The sequence below is a fragment of the Heterodontus francisci genome, chromosome 12 (genome assembly GCF_036365525.1).
Source record: "Heterodontus francisci isolate sHetFra1 chromosome 12, sHetFra1.hap1, whole genome shotgun sequence".
Taxonomy (NCBI): Eukaryota; Metazoa; Chordata; class Chondrichthyes; order Heterodontiformes; family Heterodontidae; genus Heterodontus; species Heterodontus francisci.
Genome location: NC_090382.1, coordinates 49,498,450 through 49,518,112, shown reverse-complemented (window position 1 = coordinate 49,518,112; position 19,663 = coordinate 49,498,450). Strand labels below are relative to the sequence as shown.

The following is a 19,663-nucleotide window of genomic DNA, read 5'->3' as shown; positions in this document are numbered from 1 at the left end:
ATTAAGAAATTGGCTGTTAGTTCTTCCAATTCTCCCCATCATTGTTCTTAACCTAACCCTTCAAACCTTTAAGACAATATTCCCTGGTCAAAATAGCAAAAAGAAAGAATTTGCAATAATATAGTGCTTTTTCACAGACAATTAAGTATTTTTGATGTGTAGTTGATGTAATATGGGGAAATGCAGCAGCCAATTAGCAAACAACAAGATCCCACAGAGAGCAATGAGATAAATGACCAGTAAATCTGCTTTATTTTATTATTTTATTTAGAGATACAGCACTGAAACAGGCCCTTCGGCCCACCGAGTCAGTGCCGACCAACAACCACCCATTTATACTAACCCTACAGTAATCCCATATTCCCTATCATCTACCTACACTAGGGGCAATTTACAATGGCCAATTTACCTATCACCTGCAAGTCTTTGGCTGTGGGAGGAAACCGGAGCACCCGGCGAAAACCCACGCGGTCACAGGGAGAACTTGCAAACTCCGCACAGGCAGTACCCATCAATTGACATCAATTGAAAAATAAATGTCAGGACACCTTCTTTGCTTTTCTTCACCTAGTGTCGTGGGATTTTTTACATCCACCTGAGGCAGACCTCAGTTTAACATCTCACCTGAAAGACAGCACTTTGACAATGTAGCACTCTTTCAGTTCTGCATTCCGTCAGCCTAGATTAGGTTAGGTGCTCCAGTCTCTGGAAGAGGGGTTTTAGACCACAACCTGCTGACTCAGGGCCAAGAGTGCTACCACTGAAACAAGGCTGTGGGCTGACAGTTGCACTAAAAAAAAGGTGGCTAATATGCTCCCTGCTGATAATCTGAAAAAGTTGAAGAAAATCTCCTTTTTACCTGAGCAAACACTTGCACAGGCCCCTCTTTCAGGTCATCCTCACTAAACTCTTCACAGCTTTCTGAGTGTTGGATGCCAGGGCCAGACAGGTAATCCCTGCACACAGTATCTTTACAGTGCAATTGACAGAAAGCACAGCAGAGGTCTTGTTCCCCTCATTTGTATTTCTTTAATAAATGTCCACCGTTACATGCGCTGATGTAGTTTCTCAGGTCACAAATAAGGCTTGGAAAGCAGTGGGGAGTTGGGGGACACAACCCTGTGAATCACCAAGTTGCATTCCACTGCTGCCCAGCTCCAAATCATCAGGGGAGAGCTTAAAAGGCTAGCCCATCAAGTTAGACTATCTAGTGAATAATATGCTTTGCTTCTGAATATGTAATCTAGCCCACATTGCATTAGTGTACTTAAGATGGCAGCATTACCTATGATTTATTGATATTAAAAAAACAACTGCCAGGCTTTAGGAATTTATCTGTCCTTCAATGATCATTAACAAATTTACTCCACCCATTGTTGGGAAGATTAAAAGTCTTGAATTAGTGATGCTTCATATTATTGCAGCTGGTGCATTGAAACTCCTTGATCCATTACAGCTTTGAAAGCATCAGTGTATTTTACATTGTTAAGTTTCTGTGAGAGCCTGCATTTCAATTGTTAATGCTAACTGTTACAGCACAGAACCAAAGAAGTGTATAGAATCATATAATATCTTATTTGCAGTTATATGGGAATAATTGTAAAACATTCTGGAATGAAACTTCAGTACATCTTAATTTTGATGAAAACCATAACTGACCTCCAGAGCTGAGAAGCTGTATGATTACTAACTCAGTATGAGTTGCTAAGTATCAATTTTCTCTCTCCCTCTCTGTCTTTTTCAAGGGATGGCGTGCCTTATTGTGAGACCGATTACCATTCTCGATTCGGCATTAAGTGTGAGACCTGTGATAGATATATCAGTGGGAGAGTGTTGGAGGTAACTGTCCGTGAAAAAGAATGGATTTTTATTGTAGCTTTATGAAGAAAATTCTGTTTCAAATTAGATTTTGAGTCATGACTGCAGGGTTCATTCCCTTGAATACAATGTTGCTCTGGGACGATGGCATCCTTCAGATAATTTCAGGTGGCAGACAAATCCTCAGAAAAACTAACCTGTTCCAACATTAAATAATTGCTGCAAAGTGCAGTGATAATAATAGGAGAGAATGTATAATATGTACACTTCACAAAGTAAGCATTCATTGTATTGTGTTCTGAATTTCCATAATAACAGAAATGTTGCTTTGAACTTTTTGGGCATTTGCAGAAAGCTATTTGATTATATTCAGTTTCTATATTTTCATGTTGAATTGATGGTTTTCCACGACTTTTAGAAGCATCCTGTCCTGTGTATTTTTACTTTCGTTCCAAGTTAAATTGTCACCAAATATTTGTCAGAATTACAGCATCTGTATTGTGGACACTGCTTTTTATTTTGCAGTTTGGTTTAGTAGTCAACGTTGGTCGATGAGGAGGTACTACAATGACATTGCACACCTGGATAGAACAGAAACATCTCACACCAAAAGGAGGGAGCACTGTACAGGAAACAGTGTATCAAGATCATAAATGCCTTCAAAGAGAACATGTTTTTAGTTTAGCTACACATAGTAACCAGAGCACTTGTTCCCTGAGATTATTTCTGAGAACTGCGAACTGTTATTCTTGGGTGCAGCTTTTCACCTTTCTGTTGGATTAAGTTGTCAGCTATTTGACATAAGAGCACATACTGGATCATTGCCTGAAACATTTTGATAGAAGTTCATTTCTCTGTGGCAACCTACACACACAATGGCTTTGTGCCACTAATATATACATTAATGGAAATGTAATATCACACAGTTCCGCAGTTAGAGGTATTTTGTGTGTGGTTAGGTTTTAATTAAGTTAAACTTCTTAAGTATTGTTCCTGTTTAGAAATTATCCTGAAGAGAACAAAAGCAAAAAGTATTTCAATGGCTTTAAGGGACTTAACTTTTGTTGTGCATAGGAACAGGAGTGGGCCATTTAGCCCCTCAAGCTCTTCTGTGCCATTCAATGATACCATGACTGATCTGCAACCTAGCCCCATATACCTGCCTTTGCTCCATATCCCTTTGTACCTTTGGTTAATAGAAATTTATCAATCTCAAATATAAAATTAACAATTCACGTAGCATCAAACTGCCAATTGACAAAGAGAGTTTCAAACTTCTATCACCCTTTGCATGTAAAATTGTTTACCAACTTCACTCCTGAAAGACCTGGCTCTAATTTTTAGGCTGTCCCCTAGTTTTATATTCCGCAACCAGTGGAAATAGTTTCTCACAATCTACCCTACCCTTAATGTCTTGGAAACTTTGATCAAATCACCCTATAATCTTTTACATTCCAGGGAATACTCCCCGAGTTTGTGTAATCTCGCATCGTAATTTAAACCTTGGAATCCAGGTATCATTCTGGTAAATTTGTGCTGCACTCCCACCATATCCTTTCTAAGCTTTGGTGCCTGGAATTGAACACAATACTCCAGGTGTGATCTAATCAGAGCTTTGTATAGGTGCCACATGACTTCTAACCCTTTATATTCTTTTCCTCTAGATATTTTGTATTTTATTGATATAATAATTTTAAGGCAAGGCTAGGCAAGGGAATCAAAGGTTATTGGCGTAGATGGAGAGTGGAAATCGAGACACACAGATCAGCCATGATCTTATTCAATGGTAGAACTGGCTAGAGGGGCCGAACGCCCTACTTCTGCTTCTAATTCATATGTTTGTATGTACATGGACCCCTTTGGATCTCTACTGCTTCGAGCCTTTCAGCATTTAGAAAGTCCTCTGGACCTATCCTTTTTTGGTCCAAAGTGGATGACATCACACTTGCCTACATTAAATCCATTTGCCGCAGTTTTGCCCCGATATTTATTTTATTCTTTCATGGGATGTGGGTGTTGCTGGCAAGGCCAGCATTTGTTGCCCATCCCTAATTGTCCTTGACAACTGAGTGGCTTCTAGGCCATTTCAGGGAGCAGTTAAGAGTCAACCTCATTGCTGTAGGTCTGGAGTCATATGTAGGCCAGACCAGGTATGGACAGCAGATTTCCTTCCCTAAAGGGCATTAGTGAACCAGATGGGTTTTTGCAGCAATTGATGATACTTTCATGGCACCATTATAGAGACTAGCTTTCAGTTCCAGGTTTTTATTAATTAATTGAATTTAAATTCCACCAGCTGCCATGGTGGGATTTGAACAAATGTCCCCAGGCATTTGCCTGGGCTTCTGGATTACTAATTCAGTGACATTATCACTACATCACCATCCCTCCATATTTAATATATTTAATATATTAATATCTCTTTTTATATTACCCTACGTTGCTTTCAATGCTGCCTATCTTTGTGTCCTTGGCAAAGTGGGTAACAAGAGATCGGGTGGGTCCTATTTGACACAATGAAGGTGATATGTGCTTAGAGGCACAAGGGAAGGCTAGAATACTTAATAAGTACTTTGTATCGGTGTTTACTAAAGAAGAGCATGCTGACGAAATATCGGTGGAAGCGGAGATGGTAGAGGTAATGGATAGGATCAAAATTGATCGGCAGGATGTACGGGACAGGCTGGCTTTGCCTGAAGTGATTTATGTCTTTAACCGCTGATAGGGACTAAACCAAATCAGGAGTACATCCCTCTGAATCTCCTTTAATTAAGTTCAAACCAGACAAATTGTTATAGACACTTATTTGGGTCCAAAGAATTGCACTAGCTTTCCCTCAAGGAAAGAAAACTAACAGAGAATATTACCATCTTTTTTGGATAGCCTATGTTTAATAATTATGGCTGTCATAAATATCCCAGATATTAAGAGAGTCTGGGAAACTCTCCAGTACGTTTCTCTCCACCTAAGAGGTACAGAAATGGGGTTCTTGTAGTTGTGTACAGAATGCTACATGAGACGATTTATTAACTTTTATATATTTATTAAAGAATTGAACATGCAATACACTTTTAAATGGATAAGTATATCACAATATCAAAGATTACTAAGAGATGTAACACATAATCTTATTTCTAACATAGAATCCAAAAGTTTAACCTTGCTATTGTTACAGCAAAATATCTTAGAATATCCATCAAAATTTAAAGTAAACTTTGACCTTAAATTCCCCGAGTAAGCCATGGGGTGAGAAGTATTGGTTGAGGAATTCAATACTTCTAATTTTTGCTTCAAGATAGCCTCATGTTTATACAGTTTCTAAGGTGTCATATGACCTTTTAGCATATAGGTGTTACCTTTCTGTGTGCGTTTTTCTTGTTTTCAAGATCCATTTTTGGTTGTATCATTAACTAACATCCCCACTTAATGTTTTACTGGAATTCACCTGCTCTTGAAGTTGTGAGCATTTATCTGGTCAAAATATTTGCAATTGTGTTTACTTGACCTCTTGTTCCTGTCAGTCCATTTTATTGTTTTATTATCTATAATTGTGTTTTATGGTAGGTTGTACCCTCTTTGTGGGTCAATCTGCCTACATTTACAAATACCATCAATTAATTAAATTTATGGCTACCTTTTACTGATGTCACACAGGACGTTTCAATGTGTGTGTTTATCTTCCAAGTCCTTGACAACAGAGACACAAATGGATTTCCCAACTTGTTTCTAGTTCATAACAGGGACCTTGAAAGACCTTGAAATTTTTAACTCTCCCTTAAAGGGAAATGTCAGTGAATCTTGAACACTCTTTATTCAATCTTTAATTCTAAAAGGTATAATATATTAACTATACCTAAATGCTACCTAATTAAGCCTATTATACCTGTATTCCATCACATGCTCAGAGTGGATACGTCAGCTGGTCCGGATGGTTGAGAAAGAAAGTGAGAGTGGAGATAGTGGAAGGGCTTGCCATAATCTTCCAATCTTCCCTAGATATGGGGGAGGTACCAGAGGATTGGAAAGTGACAAATGTGACACCCTTATTCAAGAAAAGGTGTTAAGGACATTCCTACTAACTACATGCTGGGCCAGTTTAACATATGTGGTGGGTAAGGGTTTAGAAACAATAATCAGGGGAAAAAATCAACAGGCACTTGGAGAGGTTTGAGTTAATTAAGTTAATGCTTGACTACTCTAATTGAATGTTTTGATGAAGTAACCGAGAAGGTTGATGGAAAGAGTGCAGTGGATGTTGTCTATATGGACTTTAAGAAAGCATTTGACAAAGTACCACATGAAAGGCTGGTTACCTTAATTGAGGCTCATGGAATATGAGGGTCAATGTCAGCTTGAATAAAAAATTGACTTGACAGGAAATAATGGGTCATAGTAAATGGTTGTTTTTTTTTCAGACTGGAGGATGTTAGATAGTGGTGTTCTCCAAGGTTCAGTGCTAGAACCACTGCTTTTTTGATATGTATAAATGATTTGGATATCAGAATACAGAGTAAAATTTCAAAATTTGCCAATGATACCGAATTTGGAGATGTGGCAGACAGTGAGGATGATACCAATCAACTGCAACAAGACATAAATATGCTAGCAGAATGGGCAGACAAGGGGCAATTGAATTTAATACAAAGAAGTGTGAGGTGATGCATTTTGGCAGAAGTGATGGGGAGAGGCAATATAAACTTAATGACACAATTTTAAAGAGTGTGCAGGCACAGAGGGATCTGGGGGTTCATGTGTGTAGATCTTTGGAAGTGGCAGGATATATTGAGAGAGTAGTTAGCAAAGCATATGGGATCTTGAGCTTCATAAATAGAGGTATTGAGGACAAAAACAGGGAAGTTATGCTGAACCTTTTAAAGCTCTGCTTAGGCTACAATTGGAGTCTTGCGTCCAGTTCTGGTCACCTCACTTTAGGAAGAATGTGAGGGTTCTTGAGAGGGTGCAGAGGAGATTTGCCAGAATAGTTACAGGGATGAGGGATTTTAGATACAAGGTTAGGTTGGAGAAGCTGGGGTTGTTCTCCTTGGAACAAAGGGGTTTGAGAGAAGATTTGATAGAGGTGTACAAGATTATGACAGATTTAGATAAGGTAGACAAAGAAAAGTTGTTCTCATCAGCTGATAGTACAAGGACTAGGTGACATGGATTTAAGGTTTTGGGCAAGAGATGCAGGGGAAAAGTGAGGAAGAACTTTTTTATGTAGTGAGTGTATGTAGGCAGTCCCATGAGTTCGAGGATGACTTGCTTCCACTCCAGTTCGATGGGTACTGAGATGGCTGATAAGTCCAATGTGTGATCTGCAGACTGTGCCACATCAGGGGCAGGTAGTGCTTGAAACGTCAGGTAGACGAGTAGTTTGGAGGTTTGTGCATACCTCTGATGCCTCAACTTCGCCTCCGCATGTTCCCAACAAAGTCCCTCAAAGTATACGATGCCTTCCCAAATAAACTTTCTCCAGCTCAGATGGTCACGGGCCAAGGACTCCCTTGAGTCAACGGGGATGCTTGGTCTCTTTAAGGATGCTTTGAGGACATCTCTAAAGCGTTTCCACTGTCCTCCTGGGAGTCTCCAGCTGTAACCAAGTTCTGAGTAGAACAGCTGCTTCTTTAGTCTGGTGTCAGGCATGCAAATGACATGTCCCACCCAGCGGAGCTGGTTTTGGGTGATTAGCACCCCAAAGCTGGGCAGGTTGGCTTGGGAAAGGATGCTGCTGTTGGACCACCTTTCTTGCCACTGGATTTGGAGGATCATGCGGAGACACCTCTGGTGGTAGATTTCCAGTACTTTGAGGTGCCTGCTGTAGGTTGTCCAGTTCTCCGAAACATATAGGTGTGCAGGGATCACTGCTGCCCGGTAAACGATGATCTCTGTCTCAGGTTTGAGATCCTGATCCTCAAACACTCTCTTCCTCAGATGGCCAAAGGCGGAGCTGGCACATTGGAGGTGATGGTGAACCTCGTTGTCTATCTCTTCCTTTACCGAGAGGAGGCTCCCAAGAAATGGAAAATGGTCCACATTTTCCAGGATCTCGCCATTGATCTTGGCTGTGGGATCTGGTTGGAAAGGGAACTTCATTTTCTGAGTGTTTAGTGAAAGACCCATTTTCTCATATACTTCGGAGAAGGAGTCGACAATAATCTGGAGCTCAGTTTCAGAGTGAGCGCATACGCAAGCATCATCTGCATACTAAAGCTCGACAACTGAGGTTGGAGTGATTTTGGTTTTGGATTGAAGGTGGCATAGGTTAAACAATTTCCTGTCTGTTCTGTAGATTATCTCCACGCCTGCAAGTAGTTTGCTGGAGATGAGGTGTAGCATTGCAGCGAGGAAAATGGAGAAAAGGGTTGGTGCGATGACACAACCTTGCTTGACCCTGGACTTGACTGAGATAGGGTCCGTGGTGGTTCTGTTGGTGAGGAACGCGGCTTACATGTCATCATGGAGTAGACGGAGGATGGTGACAAACCTCTGAGTGCAGCCAAATTTGAGCAGGATGCTCCATAAGCCTTCGTGTTTGATAGACCTGGAACTTGCTGCCTACAAGGGTGTTGGAAGCAGAGACAGTCAATAATTTCAAAAGGAAATTGGATGGGCAAGTGAAGGAAATAAACTTGCAGGGCTTTGGGATAGAGCAGTGGAATGGGACTGACTGGGTTGCTCCACAGAGAGCCGGCATGGACTCGATGGGCTGAATGGCCTCCTTCTGTTCCATCATGACTATGGCTCCATGAGCTTGAACTTTAGCTACGAGTCTCTTATGAGGGACTTTATTGGATGCCTTCTGGCAGTCCATATAAATAGCATCCATAGGCAGGCCCCTATCCACTACTTTAATCATCTCTTCAAAAAATTCAGTCTGGTATGTCACAAATGACCTGCCCTTCAAAAATCCATGTTGATTCTCTCTAATCAACTGAAAAATTTCAAGTCACTCTCTCCTTAATCTTAGACTCTAGTAATTTCCTGAGAACAGATGATAAGCTAACTGGTCTATAATTCCTTGGTTTTCCTCTCTCACCTTTCTTAAACAGCAGATTGTTGCAATTGAAAGGAATTGTTCCTGAATTGAGAGAACTTTGGAAGATCATAGAGCATCTTCAATGTTCTCACCTTCTTCTTTGAAAAACCTGGTCTGAAAACCATCTGGTCGTGAGGATTTTGTCATTCTTTAATGCCATTATTTTCTGTATTGCTATGACTTTGTTTACGTTAACTTTGATGGGTCACTGTCCCTGATTCAATACTAGTTTCCTTGGGAAATCTGACATGCTATCCTCTTCCCCTACTGTAAAGACTGATGCAAAATAATTAGTTAGCATGTTCACCATTTCCTTATTTTCATTTGTAGTATCACCATTGCCTGTTTTTAAGGGGCCTACATTGTTCTTAACCACCTTTTTCCTAATATAATTCTGGAAGTTTTTTTGTGTTGATTTGATATCTCTTGAAGTTTTGTTTCATACCTTGTTGGAGCTTTTTTTAATTCGTTCATGGGATGTGAACGTTGATGGCAAGACCAGCATTTGTTGCCCTTATTGCCCTTGAGAAGATGGTGGTGAGCCACCTAATTGAAACGCTGCACCATCCACAGTGTTGTTCAGAATGAAGTGCAACAAGGTCCAATTTCATCCTCAACCATTAAAATCTTTACATTGCGATTCGCTTGGAGAGAAGAATTTGACTGATCGTGTGAGTTCGTGAGACATGTCCGATGGTACATTTGAATCAAAATCCACATTGCAGTTATGCAAACTGTCTGACATGAAGTCCTGACCCAATGTGGTTGTGATCTATGGAGCAAAGGTTTCCTGTGGTTACACTGTGTCAGCAATATTTTAAACATAGCCGCATATTAGCTGTATTCACTATTCTGGCAAAATCTTAATAGCATTTTAAAATCCATTAATAGCTTCACTAGCAATACTGATCAGAGAAGAAATCTTCCCTTTTATATATCCTAGGTCAGTAACACAATGACCAGAGGAAAGCTTTCATTTTCTTCATTAAATTTGACAAAATGGTGAGTTTTTAAGAAGATGTGGCTTCATTGCTGAAGCACATACCTCTCAAGTGGTTAGCATTTTTGTTGAACTCTCCATACTGCTGGTGAGAATGTTTTCGTGACCCACTCCCCAATTTATTCCACATAACCTTGATTAAATGTAGGCAAATGAGACTTGGTTGAAGGAAGGGCACGATTGGCAACTAAATATCCCAGGATATCGATGCTTCAGGCGGGATAGAGAGGGAGGTAAAAGGGGTGGAGGAGTTGCATTACTGGTCAAAGAGGATATCACAGCTGTGCTGAAGGAGGGCACCATGGAGGACTCGAGCAGTGAGGCAATATGGGCAGAACTCAGAAATAGGAAGGGTGCGGTAACAATGTTGGGGCTGTACTACAGGCCACCCAACAGCGAGCGTGAGATAGAGGTACAAATATGTAAACAGATTATGGAAAGATGTAGGAGCAACAGGGTGGTGGTGATAGGAGATTTTAATTTTCCCAACATTGACTGGGATTCACTTAGTGTTAGAGGTCTAGATGGAGCAGAATTTGTAAGGAGCATCCAGGAGGGTTTTCTCGAGCAGGATGTAAATAGTCCAACTCGGGAAGGGGCCATACTGGACCTGCTGTTGGGGAATGAGCCCGGCCAGGTGGTTGAAGTTTCAGTAGGGGACTACTTTGGGAATAGTGATCACAATTCCGTAAGTTTTAGAATACTCATGGACAAAGACGAGAATGGTCCTAAAGGAAGAGTGCTAAATTGGGGGAAGGCCAACGATACCAAAATTCAGCAGGAGCTGGGGAATGTAGATTGGGAGCAGCTGTTTGAAGATAAATCCACATTTGATATGTGGGAGGCTTTTAAAGAGAGGTTGATTAGCGTGCAGGAGAGACATGTTCCTGTGAAAATGAGGGATAGAAATGGCAAGATTAGGGAACCATGGATGACCGGTGAAATTGTGAAACTAGCTAAGAGGATAAAGGAAGCATACATAAGGTCTAGGCGGCTGAAGAAAGACGAAGCTTTGGAAGGATATCGGGAATGGAGGACCAATCTGAAACGAGGAATTAAGAGGGCTAAAAGGGGTCATGAAATATCTTTAGCAAATAGGGTTAAGGAAAATCCCAAAGCCTTTTATTCATATATAAGGAGCAAGAGGGTAACTAGAGAAAGGATTGGCCCACTCAAGGACAAAGGAGGAAAATTATGCGTGGAGTCAGAGAAAATGGGTGAGATTCTAAACGAGTACTTTGCATCGGTATTCACCGAGGAGAGGGACATGACGGATGTTGAGGTTAGGGATTGATGTTTGATTACTCTAGGTCAAGTCGGCATAAGGAGGGAGGAAGTGTTGGGTATTCTAAAAGGCATTAAAGTGGACAAGTCCCCAGGTCCGGATGGGATCTATCCCAGGTTTCTGAGGGAAGCGAGAGAGGAAATAGCTGGGGCCTTAACAGATATCTTTGCAGCATCCTTAAACATGGGTGAGGTCCCGGAGGACTGGTGAATTGCTAATGTTGTCCCCTTGTTTAAGAAGGGTAGCAGGGATAATCCAGGTAATTATAGACCGGTGAGCCTGACGTCAGTGGTAGGGAAGCTGCTGGAGAAGATACTGAGGGATAGGATCTATTCCCATTTGGAAGAAAATGGGCTTATCAGTGATAGGCAACATGGTTTTGTGCAGGGAAGGTCATGTCTTACCAACTTAATAGAATTTGTTGAGGAAGTGACAAAGTTGATTGATGAGGGAAGGGCTGTAGATGTCATATACATGGACTTCAGTAAGGCGTTTGATAAGGTTCCCCATGGTAGGTTGATGGAGAAAGTGAAGTCGCATGGGGTCCAGGGTGTACTAGCTGGATGGATAAAGAACTGGCTGGGCAACAGGAGACAGAGAGTAGCAGTGGAAGGGAGTTTCTCAAAATGGAGACGTGTGACCAGTGGTGTTCCACAGGGATCCGTGCTGGGACCACTGTTGTTTGTGATATACATAAATGATTTGTAGGAAAGTATAGATGGTCTGATTAGCAAGTTTGCAGACGACACTAAGATTGGTGGAGTAGCAGATAGTGAAGGGGACTGTCAGAGAATACAGATAGATTGGAGAGTTGGGCAGAGAAATGGCAGATGGAGTTCAATCCGGGCAAATGCGAGGTGATGCATTTTGGAAGATCCAATTCAAGAGTGAACTATACAATAAATGGAAAAGTATTGGGGAAAATTGATGTACAGAGAGATTTGGGTGTTCAGGTCCATTGTTCCCTGTAGGTGGCAACGCAGGTCAATAGAGTGGTCAAGAAGGCATACGGCATGCTTTCCTTCATCGGACGGGGTATTGAGTACAAGAGTTGGCAGGTCATGTTACAGTTGTATAAGACTTTGGTTCGGCCACATTTGGAATACTGCGTGCAGTTCTGGTCGCCACATTACCAAAGGATGTAGATGCTTTGGAGAGGGTGCAGAGGAGGTTCACCAGGATGTTGCCTGGTATGGAGGGTGCTCGCTATGAAGAGAGGTTGAGTAGATTAGGATTATTTTCATTAGAAAGACGGAGGTTGAGGGGGGACCTGATTGAGGTGTACAAAATCATGAGAGGTATAGACAGGGTGGATAGCAAGAAGCTTTTTCCCAGAGTGGGGGATTCAATTACTGGGGGTCACGAGTTCAAAGTGAGAGGGGAAAAGTTTAGGGGGGATATGCGTGGAAAGCTCTTTACACAGAGGGTGGTGGGTACCTGGAATGCGTTGCCAGCGGAGGTGGTAGACACGGGCATGATAGCATCTTTTAAGATGTATCTAGACAGATACATGAATGGGCAGGAAGCAAAGAGATACAGACCCTTAGAAAATAGGCGACAGGTTTAGATAGAGGATCTGGATCGGCGCAGGCTTGGAGGGCCGAAGAGCCTGTTCCTGTGCTGTAATTTTCTTTGTTCTTTGTTCAAATCGCTGAGAAGTGCAAGAACAATAGGGCAGTAATAGTAGGGGATTTTAACTACCCCAGTATTAACTGGGATAGTTTTAGTGTGAAAGGAATTGAGGGAGCAGAATTCTAGAGATGCATTCAGGAGAACGTTGATGCCCAGTATGTCGCAAGTCCAACAAGAGAGGGTGCTGTTTTAGACTTAGTTTTAAGAAAAGAAGCTGGGCAGCTGGAAGGAGTGGCAGTGGGAAAGTATTTTGGTGGTAGTGATCATAATTCAGTCAGTTTTAAAACAATTATGGAAAAGGACCGAGATAGAACAGGAGTTAGAGTTTTGAATTGGGTGAGGCCAATTTTACTAAGCTGAGGATTTAGTGAAAGTGAACTGGAAACAGCTACTTGAAGGTAAATCAGTGTCAGAGCAGTGGGAGGTATTCAAAGGAGAGATTCAAGGAGTTCAGAGTAAACATGTTCCCACAGAGAAAAAAGGTGGGACGGCTAAATCTAGAGTCCCATGGATATCATGGAGCTTACAGGATAAGATAAGGCAGAAAAGGAAAGCTTATGTCTGACACTGAGAACTCGTACTGCAGAAAGCTGAGAGTAGTATAGAAAGTGGAGGGGCGAAATCAAAAAGGAAATTAGGAATGCAAAAAGAGGGCATGAAAGAATATTGGCTACCAAAATCAAGGTGAACCCAAAGATGTTTTAGCAATACATTAAGAATAAGAGGATAACTGAGGAAAGAGTCGGGTCTATAAAAGACCAAAATTGTAACCTATGTGTAAGGGCAGAAGATGTTAGTATTGTTCTTAATGAATACTTTGCATCTGCCTTCACAGAACAGGGGAACCGATACAGATATTGTAGTCAAGGAAAAGGGGTGCAAAGTATTGGATGTGATAAACATAGGGAGAGAGAAAGTATTAATGGGATTAGCATCCTTGAAAGTGGATAAATCACCAGGGCCGGATGAAATGTACACTAGGCTGTTAAAAGAAGCCAGAGAGGAAATAGCAGAAGGCCAATCCATCATTTTCCAGTTCTCACTGGATACAGGTGTAAATGCTGGAGGATTGGAGGACTGCTAATGTTGTGCCTTTGTTTAAAAAGGGATTGAGGGATAGATCCAATAATTACAGGCTAGTCAGTCTAACCTCAGTAGTGGGCAAATTATTGGAATCAATTCTGAGAGACAGGATAATCTGTCACTTAGAAGGGCACATGTTAATCAAGGATAGTCAGCACGGACTTGTTAAGGGAAGATCTTGTCTGACTAACTTGATTGAATTTTTTTGAAGAAGTAACAAGGAAGATTGATGAGAGTAGTGCAGTTGATGTGGCCTGCAGGGATTTTAGCAAGGCCTCTAACAAGGTCCCACACGGCAGACTGGTTAAAAAAATAAAATCCCATGGGATTCAGGGAAATGTAGCAAGCTGGATACAAAATTGGCTCAATGGTAGGAAGCAAAGGGTAATTGTTGAAGGTTGTTTTTGCGACTGGAGGGCTGTTTCCAGTGGCATTCCGCAGGGCTCAGTACTAGGTCCCCTGCTTTTTGTGGTATATATTAACAAGTTGGACATAAATGTAAGGGGCATGATCAAGAAGTTTGCAGATGACACAAAAATTGGGCATATGATTGATAGTGGGGAGGATAACTGTAGATTGCAGGAAGATATCGATAGACTGGTCAGGTGGACAGAAAAGTGGCAAATGGAATTCAACCCAGAGAAGTGTGAGGTGATGCATTTGGGGAGGTCAAACAAGGCAAAGGAATGCACGATTAATGGAAGAATACTGAGAATTGTAGAGGAAGTGACGGACCTTGGAATGAATGTCCACAGATCCCTGTCACAGGACAGGTCGATGAGGTGGTTAAGAAGGCATATGGAATCCTTTCCTTTATTAGCTGAGGTATAGAATATAAGAGCAGGGAGGTTATGCTGGAACTTTATAAATCATTGGTTAGGCCACAGTTTATTACATTACAGAAAGGATGTAGTTGCACTAGAGAGGGTACAGAGAAGATTTACGAGGATGTTGCCAGGACTGGAAAAATGCAGCTATGAGGAAAGATTGGATAGGCTCGGGTTGTTCTCCCTGGAACAGAGAAGGCTGAGGGGAGATTTGAATGAAATGTACAAAATTGTGAGGGGGCCTGGATAGAGTGGATAGGAAGGGCCTATTTAGCTCAGCAGAGAGATCAGTGACTAGGGGGCATAGATTTAGTGATTGGTAGAAAGATTAGAGGGGCGATGAGGAAAAAAATCTTTTCACCCAGAGGGTGGTGGGGGTCTGGAACTCACTGCCTGAAAGGATGGTAGAGGCAGAAACCCCCAACTCATTCAAAAGGTGTCTGGATATATACCTCAAGTGTCATAACCTGCAGGGTTACGGACCAAATGCTAGAAAGTAGAATTAGGCTGGGCGGCTCGTTTTTTGGCCAGCACAGACACGATGGGCCAAGTGACCTCTTTCTGTGCTCTAAACTTTCTATGATTTTATGATTCGAAATAAAACTATGCAACCTACTAGCGCAAAGCACTGGTTGGCTTCCTGGTTGACACTGGTGATCAACAATTACAATCATGCCCACATGTCAGCAATTTCAGAGAAAAATCATTGCTTCTGCCAATGCCTGACTCGTTTCTCAGGTTGCCCCAAAGCACGCCACAATTCTCCTCTGAACATGCACTCACCAGAGCTTCTACACATAATACGGTCATGTGGATTACATGAAGGCTTCAGAAAAGGCAGCAGTCAATGGGAGCCAAGAGAAGTTTGTTCACATTGTGCAGATATCCATTGGGAGCATAAAGTACCGGATAATGCAGTAGCCTGGAGTCAAAGAAGAACTGAAAGGATTGCCAACCTCGGGCCTGTTGTTTTCTAATTTTAAAAAGAATATATCAGTCTGTTACAAAGTAGTAAACAATTATTCGAGTGCATTTTATCAAAACAGCCTCACTTGCGTAGGTAGTGGAAAATCAATCTCCCTGGACATTCACCTGACACAACACTTAAACAGGCAATGTTTTATTTTGCACCACTACCCCAAGATCCTTTACACAGATGAAATTGTTCCAACCAATATGCTAGTCAGCATTTCACACTAGCCCGAGTTCACCTAGCTCACCCCCTGAGATTTTCCCAGATTTCCCCCAATTCATCCCTGTGCACGTGTGTGAGCACGTATGATGAAATGGCAGTTGCTGACATGTTGGATCAAACATGTGCACAGGCTCCTGTGTACATGAAGACAATGCTGAGGGAATCTCAAAGCTTCATGAGGAAGTATGCTGCAATGACTGTTCATATAAATTGTACTGGAGAGAACAAATGATGCAAAATATATTAGGAAGAGGCTTGTGGCACAGATTGATGCAATTTATACTGGAGAGAGAGATACAAAATGTACACTCATATGGCAATGATCAGTGTTTGACTGATGCTCTGATGAAGGGAGCAAATGACTAGTCTTGGGAAACAGAGGTAAGAGGAGGGGGTGGGTAGAAAGAGCAGCAGCAGCAATAGGTTTAGAGGAAGTTTTTAGAAGTGGAGAGAGAAGTGCAAGGGCTTCAGAGTACAACAGAGCGGTGCCAAGAAGTTGAAGGCTCTGACACCAATGGAGGGTCTTAGGGGAGGTGGAAGCCCAGATTTGGAAGACTAATGGATTTGGAAAAGGACATAACACTGGAGTAGATTTCAGAGATAGGGTAAGACAATGGTGAGATTTAAAGATAAGGGCCACTAATTTACCTTGGAATTCCTCTTCTGAACCTGGTGAATTAGATTCTGCATAGAAAGAAGGAAAGAGAGAACTTGCATTTGTCTTTCATGACCTCAGGACATCCCAAAGTGCTTTACAGCCAATGAAATACTTTTGAAGTAAAGGCTGTGTTGTAATGTAGCTACTACAGCTCCAAGATCTATGAAAGGATAAATGGGATACTCAAACCTATCTCAGTGAAAACAAGAGTGAGGTATTTCTGCCCACTGGCATCAGTCCCATTCAGGGTCTTCATCAATGATGTTTGCATTGTACCTTAAAGGGCAATGTCAGAGGGCTGATTTTTCAAATGCTGGTTGGGGGCAGGAGTGGTGCGAGCGTGATTTGAAAATCGCGTTGCCAGAGGGCAGCACTGAGTCCCACTGCCTCCAGAACACAAAGTTGATTTTGAAAGCGATGCTGGAGCTGGTGGTGGTGGGAATGGGAAACCTGAATGCCTCGAATTAATTGGCTGCGGAGCTGGTTGAGGAGTTCATTGAAGGGTTTGTTAGGAGCAGTTTGCGATAATCAAAGGGAATGGAGAAAACACAATGTCTGGAAAATGAGCATGAAGTCATGAACAATGTGGGTGCCTTGAGGGCTATTGAAAGAGCTGTTTAATATATTGCAGAAGACAGGATAAAGTTCAGCTGCTCAAACGGTGCCACAGAATAGCCGTTGCTGGAGTTGAAAGACTTGCATTTGTCAGTGGTGAGTGGTAAGAATCTGGAGAGGGATGTGAGTCCACTGGCATCACTTGGGCAGCTGGGGTTGGCAGGGACAGGCCTGGTGAATAAATGTGCAGCAGTTGAGGGAGTTCAGATGGGACATTGGACAGAGAACTGGGATGAGCTTCAGCAGATGCAATCTCCTGGACAGGAGGAGGCCAGAGGAGCACAGAGAGGGGCTGGAAGGGGAAGAAGACATTACCCAAGACATCGGGTCTACTGCCCAAGAGTCAGCTACCTGCAAATAACAGAGCGCCATGCCATAGGAGATTGCCCCTATCCAGGCAGATGGTCTTGATCCTGAATGCTCTGATCCACAAGGACCTGATGCCTCGCATCCCCTGTGGCAGTCCCTTACCTGCAGCCATCAAGGTCACCATGGCATTGAATTTTTATGCAACCGTGTCATTCCAGAGATCAGCTGCGGACCTAGGTGGCATCTTGCAGTTGGCAGCTCATTACGCCATCATGCTGGTCACGGATGCCATATTCCAGAGGGTGGAGGACTACATCCATTTTTACATAGATGGGCCTGCGCAGGCACAGAGGACATTAGGCTTTGTCACCATCAGTGGATTCCCTCAGGTCCAGGAAGTCATCGATTTTACTCATGTAGCCATCAAGGCACCGACAGATCAGCCAGTCAGATTCCTGAACAGAAAGGGCAACCACTCATTGAACATCCATCTGGAGTATGACCAGAGGGAGTGAATCTTGCAGGTCTGCGCCCAGTTCTCAGCCAGCTATCATGACTCCTGTGAGAGTCCCAGGTGACGCACCTCCTCAGGTCCACATCCAGACTGTCTGGGTGGCTGCTGGCACATAAGGGTTATCCCCTAAAGAGATGGGTCCTGATGCCCATCCGAAACGCAGACACGGATGGGGAGAGGCGCTACAACCAGAACCATCTCCTAACATGGAGCTGCATTGAACAGACCATTGACATCTTGAAGATGCGCTTCCATTGCCTTGACCAGCCCGGGTGGTGCCCTCCAGTATGATCCCGGCATTGTGTCTCATATTGTGGTTGTCTGCACAACATGATAGCACAAAAAGGTCTGGAGGTGGATGAAGAGGAGGACTTGAAATACTCCACCTCGGAGGAGGACTGGGAAGAGGAAGAAGAGGAGGAGGAAGGGATCACTCCAGAGGTGGCCAGTGCCCAGGCATTAGTAGACCAGCGCCGATGCTGTCCTAGACCACCCTGAAGGGTGGTCCCTTCATCTGCGCCTTCGACTGTCTCAGCTCTTCCCTGGTGCGGGAACCTTGGATAACGCGGGATATTGTGAGCCTAGTCAAAAAGAAAAAGGAAGCATTTGTAAGGGCTGGAAGGCTAGGAACAGACGAAGCACTTGAGAAATATAAAGACAGTAGGAAGGAACTTAAGCAAGGAGTTAGGAGGGCTAAAAGGGGTCATGAAAAGTCATTGGCAAACAGGATTAAGCAAAATCCCAAGGCTTTTTATACATATATAAAGAGCAAGAGGGTAACCAGGGAAAGGGTTGGCCCACTCAAGGACAGAGATGGGAATCTATGTGTGGAGCCAGAGGAAATGGGCGAGGTACTAAATGAGTATTTTGCATCAGTATTCACCAAAGAGAAGGACTTGGTGGATGATGAGCCTAGGGAAGGGAGTGTAGATAGTCTCAGTCATCTCATTATCAAAAAGGAGGATGTGTTGGGTGTCTTACAAAGCATCAAGGTAGATAAGTCCCCAGGGCCTGATGGGATATACCCTAGAATACTGAGGGAGGCAAGGGAAGAAATTGCTGGGGCCTTGACAGAAATCTTTGCATCGTCATTGGCTACAGGTGAGGTCCCAGAGGACTGGAGAATAGCCAATGTTGTTCCTTTGTTTAAGAAGGTTGGCAAGGATAATCCAGGAAGTTATAGGCCGGTGAGCCTTATGTCAGTGGTAGGGAAACTATTAGAGAGGATTATTCGGGACAGGATTTACTCCCATTTGGAAACAAACAAACTTATTAGCGAGAGACAGCATGGTTTTGTGATGGGGAGGTCATGTCTTACTAATTTGATTGAGTTTTTTGAGGAAGTGACGAAGATGATTGATGAAGGAAGGGCAGTGGATGTTATCTCTATGGACTTTAGTAAAGCCTTTGACAAGGTCCCTCATTTCAGACTGGTACAAAAGGTGAAGTCACACGGGATCAGAGGTGAGCTGGCAAGATGGATACAGAACTGGCTCAGTCATAGAAGACAGAGGGTATCAGTGGATGGGTGTTTTTCTGAATGGAGGGATGTGACTAGTGGTGTTCCACAGGGATCAGTGCTGGGACCTTTGCTGTTTGTAGTATATATAAATGATTTGGAGAAAAATGTGGCTGGTCTGATTAGTAAGTTTGCGGACGACACAAAGGTTGGTGGAGTTGCAGGTAATGAT

The 19,663-nt window shown here is 42.7% G+C and overlaps 1 protein-coding gene across 1 annotated transcript in view; it reads left to right on the top strand.

Annotated features, from left to right (window-relative positions):
• ablim3 (actin binding LIM protein family, member 3) overlaps positions 1-19,663 on the top strand; it is a 328,868-nt gene that overhangs the window by 195,033 nt on the left and 114,172 nt on the right. Inside the window, exon 6 of the mRNA XM_068043395.1 lies at positions 1,746-1,839. Coding sequence (XP_067899496.1) covers positions 1,746-1,839 — 94 coding nt within the window. The remainder of the gene's footprint in view (positions 1-1,745; positions 1,840-19,663) is intronic.